Genomic DNA, 17472 nt, shown 5'->3' with positions numbered 1-17472 from the left:
GAGTCAGAGATCTTAGGTTACCGGAGGTCATCTTGGTGACCAACCACTAAAGGAGTCATTTGCTCAAACAGTAGCACCCCTGTTGCTCTAGACACTGATTTGTTAAGAGAGATGGACAGGTCACTCCACCAACCCTTCTTCCTCTGAAACAGCAAATCATCTACCCTAAGTAGTATTCATCACCACGGGCAACAGCTGATGTCCTTTACTGATGAAGGGACTAGCTTTCTAATAGTAAGGATTCTAGTTAGATGGTAGTGCTGGGATTTCACTTTGCAGATCTCTGAAACTTGGACACACTGCAGACAGTGTAGACACAAGCAGTTCTAATCTATAAGACTGAAGAAAAACTTTCAGGCAGAAAATTACTTCATGTTAAAGCTCTTGATTTTTCTATCTTTTCCTTCCTTCCTTCCTTTCTCTTTCTATTAATCCTTACTTTAAACTCTTTCTGTTTCTAAGTTTGTAAAAGGCAAGGTGGCTGAAACTTCGTAATTTGGGGCAAATCAACATAAAATGAAAGCTCTCTGAACCACAGCAAGTTTGATGCATTTACAAATACAGTGACAACTGTGACTTGGGTTTATTGACTGGAGGGGGGATGAATGGGTAATATACATTCTTAGAACTTTCTCCAGTCCCTTTCCTCAGATAATGTGCCAAATGTCTGATGCTTTTCTCGTTCAACGACAGTATTACTTCTTAGGAGTGGATCTTACATACAGGGTGCCTCCCTTCCGGTGGAGGCCAGATACCGGGAGTGTCAAGTGACCACTATGGCTGTTTTCCATGGCCTCCAAGGCTAATGTTTCCCGACAAAATGAAACAGGATGTCAGCATTACTGTCCTTAGTGCAAGTTGTGTTTTGTGGCCAAGAACTCCTCTTTTCCTCCAGCCTTTAGCTTATATTGATAGAGTTATTTCCTGCCAAGAGCAACTTAAGATTTGACCTATTTCTTGTCCTTCTTGCCTACCATGTTTATCTGATTTTATTGCTTCTGTCACGCTTACTCTAAAATGAAGAAAAAATGGAAGAAATGTATTGGAATATCTCTGATCTGACTTGCATCATTCTTTAATTACTAAGCTTTTGGACAACTTCCTGGAGAGGAAAAACAGCCAGAGTCACAGACTTTGATGAAGTGATTCCCTCTGACTTGGAACACTCTTCTTCCACTTCTTGATTTAGTAAACATCAGTGGTCTTTCAGGATGAAGCCCCAGCGTCCCTCCTCTAGACAGTCTTCTCTGCTGGCCCACCATGCCTAGGATCTGTTGTGCTCCTGTATCCAGGGCACACCTCCTGGGCACACATCACATAAGACACTAATCATAGTCTCCTGAAAGGAATGAAGCCCCCATAAGAGCTGTTCCTCTATCTGTATCAGCTTCGTCTACTCAGCACTGAGCAGGGAGATAGTCCACAAATGTTTGGTGAATGAATCTGTAAATGGATGCTTCATCGTTGTCCAAAGAAGTACAATGAAAGCCACACATGTAATTTAAAACTTTCTAATAGCCACATGGAAAAAGGTAAAATCAATAAATCAATTTTAATAATATATTATATTTAGTGCCATATATCCAAAGTGTTATCATTTTAATCTATGCCACTAGCCACGTGTCAAATTCTCAATAGGCATGTGTAGCTACTGGCTACCTTACTGGACCACACAACCTGCACCTACCTTAAAACAAGACATCTTGGATTTCTGCTTCGCTTCTAGATTCCATGTTCTTTTCCCTTGTTCCCATGTGTCCACCAAATCTCTTCTAATTGCCTTGCACTCTGGCTTCTCAATTCTGCCCGTCCTCCAGTAGGACAGCTATTTTGAAAGCATCCCGATGATTTCTCCAGCCAAAACCTATGTTGATTTAAAGAAAAATGCACAACATGAGAATTGTGAGTTTGAGTTTGATTCAGGGTCTTACAGAGGACTCCCGCCCGGGAGACAGCCACTCAGTAGCTCTGAGGAACTGCTCTGAGAGGTGGGCGAGGAGCCAGGATACACATGACTTTTTTTTGGCTGGAAAATACGTGTAGTCAGGCATGCATCTTGGTAAAAGATCACTGCTAATCACAAAGAACAGACGTCTCAAGTTAATGATTTTAGGTTTTTCTACGTATGGGAAGATGCAAGAATCTGGGTTCCTTGAAATTCTTCCTGAGATATGCATCTAATTATCTAGGGGTCTGTTTATCCAAAGCAGAGTGCCTCATCCTGTTTTTCATGAATTCACCTCAAGGTGCACAGTTGGTGGCTGACTTCAGTGGGTTGTGATTTAACCCACTTGTATAACTGGGTGATGACTGATGCTCGTAGTTCTTTTTTGTTCACTTCCCACTTTTGGTCATAAATTTGACCAAGGTTTGGGAGGGATCTCATGACCAATTTGTCCCATGGAGCTGGGAAGACTCATTCCTAGGTCAGGTGAGGATTTCGTTGATAGGCTATTCGTGTGCTATTCTGAATTAGGCCTTGTTATCCTAGAGTCTCTGGATCATCTATCTTACTAGCCTATTATGATCCAGGAAATGTTTCTCTCTTATTGCTTTTTCCCATATTTAGAGTTACACTATTATAATTAACTTTATGGAGAGCTATATATATGTGACCAATTGCCTCAAGACATTTAGCCGGGCTTCCCTGGTGGCGCAGTGGTTGAGAGTCCACCTGCCGATGCAGGGGACATGGGTCCGTGCCCCGGTCCGGGAAGATCCCACATGCCGCGGAGCGGCTGGGCCCGTGAGCCATGGCTGCTGAGCCTGTGCGTCCGGAGCCTGTGCTCCGCAACGGGAGAGGCCACAACAGTGAGAGGCCCGCGTAACGCAAAAAAAAAAAAAAAAAAAAAGACATTTAGCCATTGTTAATTTTGTCAGAGACATGGTTACATACTGGGTAATACAAGAAGCAACAATCTTATAAAATATGGTATGAATAATAGCACTAATAGCATTAATAAGGCTATAGTACAGCAATGAGAGACACAAAGCATAAACAGTTTAAAAACAACAAAGAACAAATTAGAACAATGATTAGTATAACTGGTTGCAATCTGGATCACAATACACCACCAAATCCAGAGGCAAGCCAGCTGAAAAAGCCAAATTCTGGATGGATCAGGTAGAGAGAAAAAGATAAATGCTTCATCTTTGTTTACATAGGTATACTTTAGTCAGGAGGGAGTAAAAGAGGAAAGAAAGGAAGGGAGGGAGGGAGGGAGGAAGGAAGGAAGGAAGGAAAAGGAAAGGAAAGAAAGATAAGAAAAAAGGAAGGAAGGAAGGAAGGGGAAGGAAGGAAAAGGAAAGGAAGGAAGGGAAAGAAAGAACAGGAAGGAAGGAAGAAAGAAAGAAGGAAAAGAAAGAGAAAGAGATTCCACCTAAGAAGAAAAACTTAAATTGATAATTAATTTTGCAACAGCAAAAATGGAAACTGGACTTCAATGGAAAGGTAGCTTTAATGTGCTAAAAGGATATAATAACAAACCTAAGAATTGTATACAAGCAAAAATATCTTTTGAAAAAAATGAAAACATTTACAGAAAAACAGCAACAGATTTGTCATTAGCATAACGAACTAAAGGGTAATAGTAAAAAATATTTTTTAAGAAGAAGGGGGGAAATCCCAGATAAAAGAGTAGAGAAGCAGGAACAAAATTAAATATGTGGGTAACTCCAAATAAATAAAAAACGTATAAAACAGTGATAATATGTGATAGAATTTAAATATTGATGTATATTATACATAGTCATAGTTAGCATAAGAGGAAAGGTTTCCTCATATCTGGAAAACAAATATTAAAAGCCAGTACTATTTCAGACAGTCATAAAACTTATAAATCATATTCATCAGTTCATTCGGTCCCATGTAATTAATTCTTATTGATCTTGATCTCTTGTTAGAAGTTTGTGAAGTCATCAGGTTTTCCGTTAGAATTCTGTAATCTCTTACCCAGTTCGGTGGTATGATCTAAAAGTTATCAGAAACCTATGTTTCTAAAAAGTCTTTTCTATGAACCTTCTTGAAGATCTTCATTTTTGTAAAAGCATCAGAGTAATATAAATGTCAAAGACTTTAAATGGCATGGTTAAAGACCTGATTACAATTCAATTGACAAAGAAATTTGGTTATTTATGCAACATATACCATTTTAAGTAAAATTATGACATAACATTATACCAGGACATATCCAATTTTAGGAATTTCACATAATTTCTAGAACATTTATATTAATAACATTTACCCATATAACCTAAGAAAGTTTATCATTACTCATTTGACAATGCTTCCCATGTAATTCAACATACCAAATAAGCCTAATTAATCTCTCTCTTTGAGATGTTTCAGGGAACTTCTGAAGCATCCCAAATTTAGCTAGAGGTCAAAAGAACTTCATTTAGAATTTGATTTACGGAAGTTTGTCAAAGATAGCAGATTTTAAAACACTTGGTCAGATAGGATCGTAGGTCACTATGAAACAATACTTATTTACTCAACCAATGAGCCAAAAAGATTTCAAAGGCAAATACAGAAAGTTGCAACAGATTACTTAAAAGGTTAGAGAAACTTTACAATCTGTTATCAAAAGTTGATCAATTTTCCAAGAAAACTTTGCCCTCTTAACAGAAAAACAAATCCTACTTTTACACCACCTTGCTTTTACTATTAAAACTCACTCACTTTTTAGCCAGTCTTAGCCAGTCCTGACCACCCACAAAATTCCTTTCTAAAGATTTCTGTTTTTCTCACAAACCTTCTACAACTTTCTATTTCCATATTAGTTCACTCCTTATTTTCTTTTCCATTTAGAGATAACCAGGGACTTCCCTGGTGGTCCAGAGGTTAAGACTCTGCCCTCCCAATGCAGGGGGCCTGGGTTCGATCCCTGGTCAGGGAACTAGACCCCGCATGCATGCTGCAACTAAGAGCCTGCATGCCACAACTAAAGATTCCAAATGCCACAAGGAAGATCCAGCACACAGCAACGAAGATCTGGCATGCCGCAATGAAGACCCCGCTCAGCCAAAACAAAAAAAGAAAGAAAGAACCAGCTTCAGGGCAAATTCACTTTCTTTTCCCTTAACAAAATGCATTTCCATTCTTTGTATCTTTAAAAAAAAAAAAACTTCCTTGCATAAGATGTTTTCCTTATTAATTTTAGTAGTTTTAATTACATATACTGATTAGAATTGTTAACCTTGTAAACAAAGAATGTTGCCCACCATTCCAATTCTACAAGGATCAAGTCATTAGCCACTGCAGTTGCTGACCTACAAGTACACCCTGAAAGGAATTCAGGATTAAGCATTCTGTGTTTTGGATATATGGGCCCCTAGATAGTTAAGGTGCATATCTAAGGAAGAATTTTAAGGATCCCAGAGTCTTGCATTTTCCCATATATAAGCACTAAAATCATTAACTCAATTCCTTTATCAGTAATTTTTTTTTTACCAAAATATGTTTGACTACATGTATTTCCCAGCCAAAAAATTCATATATATATTGGCTCCTCTTTTACCTCTTTGGAGGGGTTCCTCAGAGCTATCTGAGAGGCTGTCTTCCAGGCTATAGTCTTCAGTAAGACACTGAATAATGCTCAGCTCATGGCTCTTACATTGTGAGTTTTTTTTTTTTCAGTCGAAAACCTTTAAAAACCTTAATTTCTAGTGAAAACTAAGAAGCAATTATGAACTATCTTTTACATTAGCTTTCTGTAGAATGGTAAACATAAATGCTATTCATAATTTCTAAAAACTCATGTGCTTTCTCATAGAAAATTTTTCAGTGCAGCATCAAACATATATATATATATATTTTTTTAATTTATGTATCTATCTATCTTTGGCTGTGTTGGGTCTTCATTGCTGCGCGTGGGCTTTCTCTAGTTGTGGCAAGCAGGGGCTACTCTTCATTGCGATGCATGGGTTTTTCATTGCGATGGCTTCTCTTGTTGCGGAGCACGGGCTCTAGGTGCACAGGCTTCAGTAGTTGTGGCACATGGGCTCAGTAGTTGTGGCTCGCGGGCTCTAGAGCACAGGCTCAGTAGTTGTGGCACACGGGCTTAGTTGCTCCACGGCATGTGGGATCTTCCCAGACCAGGGCTCAAACCCATGTAACCTGCACTGGCAGGCGGATTCTTAACCACTGCACCACCAGGGAAGTCCCGTTATATGAGTTCTTGAAGGAAGGCTCTGTCCTTATCATGTTGGTATCAGACTCAAAGCAGGAATAAAACCCCATAGAATAAAGGAAGGGGAGTCCATGACCCAGCGCACACATTACAGGTGTGGAGATCCAATATTCAAGATAAAGGATCATGACTGGAGGAAGAGCAGGGTGCAGTGGAATCATTACAGGGTATTTTGCCACATTCCCAATGCTTCCCTGACCCTGTGGTTATTTGGCAGAAGGTTCTGACATCCTTTATCTAGAGCAAATGTCCTATTCTTATGGTTCATTAGTTCCTTTAAAATGTCCTGCCTTCTCTTCTTTTCTCTGCTCCCTTTGAAGTACCTCAAATATCATTTCTGTTATTATAATGTTGCTTCCACCATGGTACATGAGGAAGCAGATTTTTCCCTCTGCCAAAACTCCACCCCCGACCCCCCCAAAGTCTGCTTTCCTCTTTCACAGCACTAGTTGTACTGGATTACAATGACCAATTTACTTATTTGCTTCCCTAACTGAAAAGTGAGGCCCTTTTGTGCCCATCCAGAGCTCAGCCTGGGGAGTGAGGGATATCACATAGGAAATATTCAGTGAAGTTGTGAAGTTATGTACCTTTCTCACGGCAGGTAAGGAAAGTCTTAATGAGTTTTACTTTCTGAGGAGCTCTTGTATATTTCAGTGATGTGTCTAGGGGAAGAATTTCATCAATTCATACTCTAGTTTTCTCAATTTGGAAGAACTGTGTCAACTCTAAGCCTCAGTGATCTGGCCCAATAATGATGCATCATGAGGCAGGGGAAGCACATAGACGCTGGGATTGGTGCTTCTGATCATGGACAAAAAGCAAGCCTGCCAGCCCCAGAGTAGACACCATGTAAGTTGTATCTGATCTCAGAAAGGTATCTTGTTCCATGAAATACTGAAGGAAATAAATTTCTGCTGCCTGTCGCTTTTCTCAAAGTTGTCACTCTCATCCAGGAAGTGGGCAGGGTCAAACACCTCTGGGTTGGGGAATTCTTTGTCATCATCCAGCACAGAAGTCAGAGATGTAAATATGGTTGTGCCCTGGAATGTGTTATGAAGAATTCATGGAGCTGAAAGAAATGTTGCAACTCAGTCAATAGATGAGGAAACCTAGGTCCAAAGAAGAGCAGAGGCATTTCAAGCCAGACAGACAAAGCAATAAACAGTAATGAGTTTAAGGCCAGTGGCAGCAATCTTATTAAAGTGGCCTCCCATAGCATTTGAAGTACTGAGTACATGGGGGCTTGGCTACCAGAACTTCTGAATCCATTCTGCTTTCATCAAGTTTGGACACTGGTGTCTGTACCCATCTGCTGCTCTATTTCATTATTTCAGTTTTCATTCACCTCACATGTGGCTTAAAATGAAAGTCTCTGTTGGCACTTGAAATGTCCAGAGTATCCATTCCCAGGGCTTTTGTAAATAGAAGTCTGACCTAATTAAAAAGGACCTCTTCTGAGATCACGAGAAGTACAATAACAATTATGGAGTATTTATCACTGCCTTGTAATTTGTTTCCCTTAATTTAAAAATATGGGGGAAAAATATGGGGGAGATCTTCACTATGGATTGATCCTAGCTTAAAAACACAGAAGGGATGATAAAAATAGAAAAAATTATCATTTTGCAACAATTCAGCTTAGGACCATCAATAAATGCTAACGCTGTTGGGTGAACGCTTTGGGTGTAGGATATTCACAAGGTCTTAAAGTACCATGCCATATATTTTTATTAATTATGTATTAAATAATGGAACCTCTGCAATGTAGACATCTGGGAGATACCACTTTATTTAGTGAGAAGGTTGACATAACCAATAATGGGGTAAGTGATATTATGTGCCCTCACCTCCCCAATGAGATTCGGTGGGACATGCATATTACCTATGTAGTTCTCTCACCAAAATGATAATTGGAATCTAATATCTAGAAAACAATCAAACATTTTTCATGACTACTAGCCTGGACTCCAAAAAGGTAAATGTACTGAAAAGAAAAAAGAAATAAAGAGAACTGTTCTTGATTATAGGAGACTAAAGGGAAAAGATAACCAAATGATACGCTTGTTCCTTCACTGGAGACTGAATTGCAAAGAGAAAAGGCTATAAAAGATATTCTAGGAAAGTTGGAAAAATTTAAATATAGGTTGTATATTAGACGATATTGTATCAACAATAACTCCTGAGTGCAAATATTATTACTGTTATGAATGAGAAAATCTTTGTTCTTGGGACATACATATGATGTACTGAGGGACAGACAGACAGGTAGGGTAGATTTCAACACACTTTCATACACACACATTTAAAATATATACATTTTTGAAAGTTATTTAAAGATCTTTTTTGATGTGGACAATTTTTAAAGTCTTTATTGAATTTGTTACAATATTGCTTCTGTTTTATGTTTTGGATTTTTGGCTGTGAGGCATGTGGGATCTTAGCTCCCCAACCAGGGACTGAACCTGCATCCCCTGCACTGAAAGGTGACGTCTTAACCACTGGACCGCCAGGGAAGTCCCTAGATTTACACTTTTTAAAATACAAAATGGGGGAAAATTCCTTCCCCTATTCTATCAGATAAAAGGTATAATTTTGTTTCAACAATTATTCCCTTATATATATTAAAAAAAATTTTTTATACAGCAGGTTCTTATTAGTTATCCATATTATACATATTAGTGTATACATGTCAATCCCAATCTCCCAGTGTATCCCCCCCACCCCTCCCACCCCCCGCTTTCCCCCCTTGGTGTCCATACGTTTGTTCTCTACATCTGTGTCTCTATTTCTGCCCTGCAAACCAGTTCATCTGTACCATTTTTCTAGGTTCCACATCTATGTGTTAATATACGATATTTGTTTTTCTCTTTCTGACTTACTTCACTCTGTATGACAGTCTCTAGGTCCATCCACGTCTCTGCAAATGACCCAATTTCGTTCCTTTTTATGGCTGAGTAATGTTCCATTGTATGTATGTAGCACATCTTCATTACCCGTTCGTCTGTCAATGCGCTTCCATGACATGGCTATTGTAAGTAGTGCTGCAGTGAACACTGGGGTGCATGTGTCTTTTTCAATTATGGTTTTCTCTGGGTATATGCCCAGTAGTGGGATTGCTGGGTCATATGGTAATTCTATTTTTAGTTTTTTAAGGAACCTCCATACTGTTCCATAGTGGCTGTATCAAATCACATTCCCACCAACAGTGCAAGAGGGTTCCCTTTTCTCCACACCCTCTCCAGCATTTGTTGTTTGTAGAGTTTCTGATGATGCTCATTTTAACTGGTATGAGGTGATACTTCATTGTAGTTTTGATTTGCATTTCTGTAATAATTAGTGATGTTGAGAAGATTTTCATGTGTCTCTTGGCCACCTGTGTGTCTTCCTTGGAGAAATGTCCATTTAGGTCTTCTGCCCATTTTTTTGAGGGGGGGTTCGCGGGCCTCTCACTGTTGTGGCCTCTCCCGTTGCGGAGCACAGGCTCCGGACGCGCAGGCTCAGCAGCCATGGCTCATGGGCCCAGCCTCTCCGCGGCATGTGGGATCTTCCCGGACAAGGGCACGAACCCGTGTCCGCTGCATAAGCAGGCGGACTCTCAACCACTGCGCCACCAGGGAAGCCCTTCTGCCCACTTTTTAATTGGGTTGTTTGTTTTTTTAATATTGAGCTGCATGAGCTGTTTACATACTTTGGAGATTCATCCTTTGTTGATTCGTTTGTAAATATTTTCTCCCATTCTAAGGGTTGTCGTTTCATCTTGTTTATAGTTTCCTTTGCTGTGCAAAAGCTTTTAAGTTTCATTAGGTCCCATTTATTTTTGTTTTTATTTCCATTAGTCTAGGAGGTAGGTCAAAAAAGATCTTGCTGTGATTTACGTCAAAGAGTGTTCTGCCTATGTTTTCCTCTAAGAGTTTTATAGTGTCCCACCTTACATTTGGTCTTTAATCCATTTAGAGTTTATTTTTTGTATGGTGTTAGGGAGTGTTCTAATTTCATTCTTTTACATGTAGCTGTCCAGTTTTCCCAGCACCACTTATTGAAGAGACTGTCTTTTCTCCATTGTATATCCTTGCCTCCTTTGTCATAGATTAGTTGACCATAGGTGTGTGAGTTTATCTCTGGGCATTCTATCCTGTTCCATTGATCTATTTTTCTGTTTTTGTGCCAGTACCATACTGTCTTGATTACTATAGCTTTGTAGTATATATAGTCTGAAGTCTGGGAAACTGATTCCTCCAGCTCCGTTTTTCTCTCTCAGTATTGCTTTGGCTGTTTGGGGTCTTTTGTGTCTCCACACAAACTATAGGATTTCTTGTTCTAGTTCTGTGAAAAATGCCATTGGTAATTTGATAGGGACTGCATTGAATCTGTAGGTTGCATTGGGTAGTATAGTCATTTTCACAGTGTTGATTCTTCCAATCCAAGAACATGGTATATCTCTCCATCTGTTGGTATCATCTTTAATTTCTTTCATCACCGTCTTATAGTTTTCTGCATAAAGGTCTTTTATCTCCTTAGGTAGGTTTATTCCTAGGTATTTTATTCTTTTTGTTGCAATGGTAAATGGGAGTGTTTCCTTAATTTCTCTTTCTGACTTTTTGTTGTTAGTGTATAGAAATGCAAGAGATTTCTGTGCATTAATTTTGTATCCTGCTACTTTACCAATTCATTGATTAGTTCTAGTAGTTTTCTGGTGGCATCTTTAGGATTTTCTATGTATAGTATCATGTCATCTGCAAACAATGACAGCTTTACTTCTTCTTTTCCAATTTGGATTTCTTTTATTTCTTTTCCTTCTCTGATTGCTGTGGCCAAAACTTCCAAAACTATGTTGAATAATAGTGGTGACAGTGGACACCCTTAAGGGACTTATGGGACATCAACAAGTGGATCAATATACACATTATGGGAAAAGAGAGAAAGCTTATTTGAAGAAATAATGGCAAAAACTTCCCATATCTGGGTGAAACTTTGTCACTCAGATTCTATAAGGCCAACACACTCTAGCTAGGATGAACTAAAGAAATCCACATTGAGATACATTATATTCAAATTGTCAAAATCAAAGACAAGGAGAGAATTTTGGTAGCAGAAAGACAAGTGACGTGTCACATACAAAAGAACAATCATAAGACTAACAACAGTCTTCTAAGCAAAAACACTGCAGGCCAGAAAGCAATGGGGGACTTCCCTGGTGGCACAGTGGTTAAGACTCTGTGCTCCCAATGCAGGAGGCCCAGGTTCTATCCCTGATCAGGGAACTAGATCCCACGTGCATGCCGCAACTAAGAGTTCACATGCCACAACTAAGGAGCCTCTGAGCCACGACTAAGGAGCCCGCCTGCCACAACTAAGACCTGGCGCAACCAAATAAATAAAATAAATATAAAAAAAAAGAAAGCAATGGGATGATACATTCAAAATGCAGAAAGAAAAAAGCTGCCAACAAAGAATACTGTATCTGGCAAAACAATTCTTTAAAAATAAAAGACAAATAAACACTTTCTCAAATATACAAAAGCTGAGGGAATTAATTGCCACTAGACATGTCTTACAAGAAAAGCTAAAAGAATTCCATAACATTGAAACAATAGAACACTGAGCAGCAACAGAAAAGCATATGAAAGTATAAAGGTAGCTGACATAGGTAAATATATAGACAAATCCAGAATACTGTCACAATGTAGAGGTGGTGAATAAACCACTATTACTTCTAGCATAGAAGTTAAAAGACAAAATTGACAAAATTTTAGCTAGGCTAACTAAGAAGAAAAGAGAGAAGATGCAATAAATAAAATAAGAAATCAAGAAGAGATGTTAAAGCCAATACCAGCAAAATACAAAAAAAAAGAACAGGCTACTATGAACAATTATCTACCAACAAATTGGATAACCTACAAGAAATGAATACATTTCTAGAAACACACAACCTGTTAGGATTGATTCATGAAGAAATAGAAAATCTGACTAACCAATAATGATAAGGTTGTCAAATCAGTAATAAAAAATCCTAACAAAAAAAAATCCAGAATCAGATGGTTTCACTGGTGATTCTACAAACACTTAAGGATCGGCAAGCATTGACAATCCTTCTCAAAATCTTTTGAACTTACATAAATCAATAAATGTGATTCACTACATTAAGAGAATGAAGAGTAGAAATCATATGATCATCTCAATAGATACAGAAAAAACATCTGACAAAATTCGAAATTCTTTCATGATAAAAGCACTTCTATAGTACTTTACTCAACACAGTAAAAGCCATATACAACAAGCCCGCAGCTATTATCATACTCACAGTTGAACAGTTGGAAGCTTTTACCCTAAGATCAGAAACAATATGACTGGGCATACCTGGTGGTGCAGTGGATAAGAATCCACCTGCCAATGCAGGGGACACAGGGATCCCTGGTCTGGGAAGATCCCACATGCCACAGAGCAACTAAGCTCGTGTGCCACAACCACTGATGCTGCGCTCTAGAGCCTGTGACCACAACTACTGAAGCACGCACGCCTAGAACCCATGCTCCACAACAAGAGAAGCCACTGAAATGAGAGGCCCGTGCACCGCAATGAAGAGTAGCTCCCACTCGCCACAACTAGAGAAAGCCCATGTGCATCAACAAAGACCCAACACAGCCAAAAATAAATAAATAAATAAAAAATTTTTTTAATTTAAAAAAAGAGAAACAATATGATTGTGCCCACTCTTATCACTCCTATTAAACATAGTACTGCAAGTCCTAGCCAGAGCAATCACACAACAAAAATAAATAAAAGGTATCCAAAGGAAAAGAAAAAAGTCAAAAAGTCTGTTTGCAGATACACAAAACCCTAAAGACTCTACTAAAAATTGACAGAACTAATCAATGAACTCAGTAAAGGTGCAGGATACAAAATCAATATACAAGAATCATCTGTGTTTCTATAGATTATCAACAAGCTCTATGGAAAAAATTAAGGAAATTAATCCCATTTTAAACAGCAACAAAAACAATAGAATACTTAGGAATAAATTTAACCAAGGAAGAAAAAGCTCAAGACGATGTGGTAGATATATACAATGGAATACTACTCAGCTGTAAAAAAAAAGAATGAAATAATGCCATTTGCAGCAACATGGATGCAACTAGAGATTTTCATACTAAGTGAAGTAAGTCAGAAAGAGAAAGACAAATATCATATGATATCACTTATATGGGGAATCTGAAATGTGGTACAAATGAACCTATCTACAAAACAGAAACAGACTCAAAGACACAGAGAATAGACTTGTGGTTGCCAAGGGGGAGGGAGTGAGGGAAAGGGATGGACTGGGAGCTTGGGGTTGGTAGATGCGAACTATTACATTTAGAGTGGATAAACAACAAGGTCCTAATGTATAGCACAGGGAACTATATTGAATATCCTGTGGTAAACCATAATGGAAAAAAATATTAAAAATGAATGCAAAAAAAAAGAGAAAGCTCTGAACAATGTTCTCTCACAAGACATTGATGAAATAAAGAAGGCACAAATAAATGAAAAGATACATACTGTTCACAGATCAATCTTAGTATTGTTAATATGTCCTTATTACCCAAAGACATCTATAGATTCAATATAATTTCCACCAAAATTCTAATGGCATTTTTTAAAGAAATATAAAAAACAATCCTAATATTTATATGGATGACCCCAAATACCCAAAGAAGTCCTGAGAATGAAGCTGAATGCATTAAATTTTGTTTTCAAATTATATCACAATGCTAAAAAAAAATCAACATAGTAGTATACTGGCATAAAAACAGACATATAGACCAATGAACAGAATTGAAAGCCCAGAAATAAACCCACACATATACTATCAACTAATATTTGACAAGGGAGTCAAGAATACTCATTGGGGAGAGGATAGTCTCTTCAATAAGTGGTGTTGGGAAAACTGGATGTCCAGATGTAAAAGAATGAAACAGGACCCCTATCTTATAGCCTCAGAAACGTTAACTCTAAATGGATTAGAGACTTAAATGTATGACCTGAAACAATAAAACTCCAAGAAGAAAACTTAGGGAAAAGACTTCTTGACATTGGTCTTGGCAATGATTTTTTTTTAAATATAACAGCAAAAGCACAAGCAATAAAAGCAAAAATAAACAAGGGGACTATATCAAACTAAAAAGCTTTTCTGCAGAGCAAGACAAAATGATCAACAAAATAAAACGGCAACCTACAAACAGAGAGAAAATGTTTGCAAATCATATATCTGATAAGAGGTTAATATCAAAAATATTTATTTAAAGAAACCATTACAACTTAATAGGAAAAAATAATCTGGTTAGAAACAGGCAGAGGAACTGAACAGACGTTTTTCCAAAGACATACAGATGGCCAACAGGTACATTAAAAAAAGTGCTCAAAATCACTAATCATCAGGGAAATGCAAATCAAAACCACAATGAGACATCACCTCACACCTGTTAGAATGACTGTCATCAAAAATTAAAAAGATAAGTGTTGGATAGGACGTGGAGAAAAAAAGAACACTTGTGCACTGCTGGTGTGAATGTAAACTGGTACAGCCAATTTGTAAAACAGTATGGAGGTTCCTCCACACATTAAAAATAGAACTACCGTATTATCCAGGATTCCCACTTCTGGGTATATATCTGAAGGAAATGAAAACTGGATATCAAAGAGATTCCTGTGCTCTCATATTTATTGCAGCATTATTCACAATATCCAACATGTGGAAACAACCTATCTGTCCATAACATGATGGAAGAAATTTTCACATATTGAGGTATGGAGAAGTCATTCTGGCTTATACACGATATGGCTTAAATTTTATGCTGTCTAGAACAGCCTGTTTTGTGGCCTTAAACATGCATTGTACATCTGCTTTAACCATTAAAGAAGAGAATGCATTTATAAATTAAAATGGAGTAACTGCGGTTCAGGCATTCAAAATGGGGCTGGCTGGGTGGCCATGGTGGACGTGGTTTCAGACACATTCCTGCATTACTGAGAACATGAATTTTCCAAAGTGTATCAGACTCAAGGACACCACCAACAATTCTCTACAAAATATCTGCTGACAGCTGCCACCTGCAACCTTGTGGTCTCAAGGTCTCCCTTGTAACTATGCAACCATTTCAGACCCAAACCAATACTTCCTTAACAAGAACCCCTACACTTCTTGCCACATTCATTTATAGTTCTTGACAAACAACCTATGTACTTTTGTGGGTTTTGCCTTTATAAATCTCCCCCATTTTGTAGTCTGGCAGAACTCAATTCAACTGCTTATTGAATCTGTGTCTCCCAGGCTATAATCCTCAGTTTGGCTCAAATAAAATTCTTTTCTATTCCTATTATTCATTATTTCCACTGACAAACAGATGAATGTTTTTCACTTAAATCCATTTGATTCATTAACAATATGGGAGTTAGGGGCATTGACCCCCTGCACAGGCAAAAATCCATGCATAACTTTACAGTCAGTCCTCCATATCCACAATTTCACATCTGATGATTCAACCAACCACAGAACGTGTAGTACTGTACTACATATTTATTTTTTTAAATCTGCATAAAAGTGGACCCACACATTTCAAACCCATGCTGTTCAAGGGTCAAATATATATACACACACAACGGAATATTACTCAGCCACGAGAAAGGAGGGAATCCTTGCATTTGCAACATGGATGGATCTTGAGGGCATTATGCTGAGTGAAATGAGTCACATAGAAAAAGACAAATACCATATGATTTCACTTATATGTGGAATCTAAAAAAGCCAAACTCAAAGAAACAAAGAGTAGAAGGGTGGTTTCCAGAGGCTGGCGAGTGTGGGAAATGGGGAGATATTGGTCAAAGAGTACAAACTTCCAGTTAGATTATGAATAAGTTCTGGGGAGCTAATGTGCAGAACTGTGATTTCAGTTAACATTACTGTATAATATACCTGCAAGTTGCTAAGGGAGTAGATCTTAAATGTTTCCCAAAGAAATGGTAATTATGTAGTCTGATGGAGCTGTTAGACAATGCTATGGTGGTAATCATATTGCAATATCTGAGCATGTCAAATCAATAAGTTGTGTATCTTATACTTACACAATGTTATATATCAATTGTATCTCAGTAAAGCTGAGGGGAAAATATTGAGTGTAAATCACATCCTTTCAAGAAAGTCGATTTTTTTTTTTAACCTGGATATGTAGGTGTAGTTACAGCTACAGTGTAGGGAAAATGTGTACTCCAGAAGAAAACTATACATTGACTATACCTCACCCCTGTGCTTTATCTGACTGTGATTTTATTGGAGATGTCTGCAATAATTTTTAAATTATCAATACCTAATAGCAATACAAAATAATTCTTGCCTATAGACATACAAGCTCTGTTCTGTCCAGTAGAGGTTCAACGGACTTTCCCAGCTAGTTCTGTCTTCATTTGCACATTCATGTCAACATTCCTCTACTCTAAGTCTGTACTTTTTTACCCTTCTCCCTTGAACAGATAGTAACACCTTATTACAACAGGTTGTAACAGATTTCCTCATTAATGACTTAAATAATATCTTTATCTTGTGTTCACTTAAAAAAATAAGAAATAAAAATGATCAACAGGTACATGAAAAGATGGTCAACATCACTAATCATCATGTTTTGTACTGGTCTCAGCCTATCAATAACCAACAGTGTGGTTGGACCAGACCTTGTGATTCTTATTATGATTGCAAGAAGTCCTTCAGCAAAAACCATCAGGAAACTTTGAAAAATAGAACTTTATTACCTACAAGACCTGGAAATTGCCAGCACACCTGGGAACACAGTGTGAGGTTGTGAGTAGGGTGAGAGAGAGACTCACACAGGGCCTGGGGTTCTGCTCTCACTGGGGTAAAGTGCGGGGGCTTAGGGTTTCAATGGCTCACTATTGGTGAATTTAGAACATAAAGAGTGGGAATACAAAGCACTAGAAGAGAAAAAAACAAGTAGCCCAAATGGTCAGTAACTGAAATCAACCAAGAACAAACGAGGCTCAGTAGGGGGAGCTCTTCATCTAGTCCTGTGGCTGGCATATGTTTATTTGATAGCCTTCTTTGAAGGGGATACTGCTTTGAAATGGATGCTTTAAGCAATCATAGCCTACATCAGGTACTTGCATTACAAAAAAGAAAAAAAAAACTGTCTGGGTTTAAACTACACATTAGAAAATTCAAATCAAAAGCAAAGAGTTATCACCTCACATCTGTTGGGATGGCCGTTATCAAAAAAAAAAAGAAAGAAAG

At 38.0% G+C, this 17472-nt stretch overlaps 1 protein-coding gene across 1 annotated transcript in view; it reads right to left on the bottom strand.

The window, feature by feature from the left end:
• The window catches only part of LOC307058416 (cytochrome P450 2C18-like), a gene marked incomplete at both ends in the record, with an annotated part of 56118 nt that overhangs the window by 83 nt on the left and 38563 nt on the right, over positions 1 to 17472 (bottom strand). Inside the window, 1 exon segment of the mRNA XM_079711865.1 lies at positions 7090 to 7234. Within this exon segment, the coding sequence (XP_079567991.1) occupies positions 7090 to 7234 (145 nt within the window).

This window comes from Hyperoodon ampullatus (assembly GCF_949752795.1).
Source record: "Hyperoodon ampullatus genome assembly, chromosome: 1".
Taxonomy (NCBI): domain Eukaryota; kingdom Metazoa; phylum Chordata; class Mammalia; order Artiodactyla; family Ziphiidae; genus Hyperoodon; species Hyperoodon ampullatus.
This window is presented reverse-complemented; position numbering and strand designations above follow the sequence as displayed.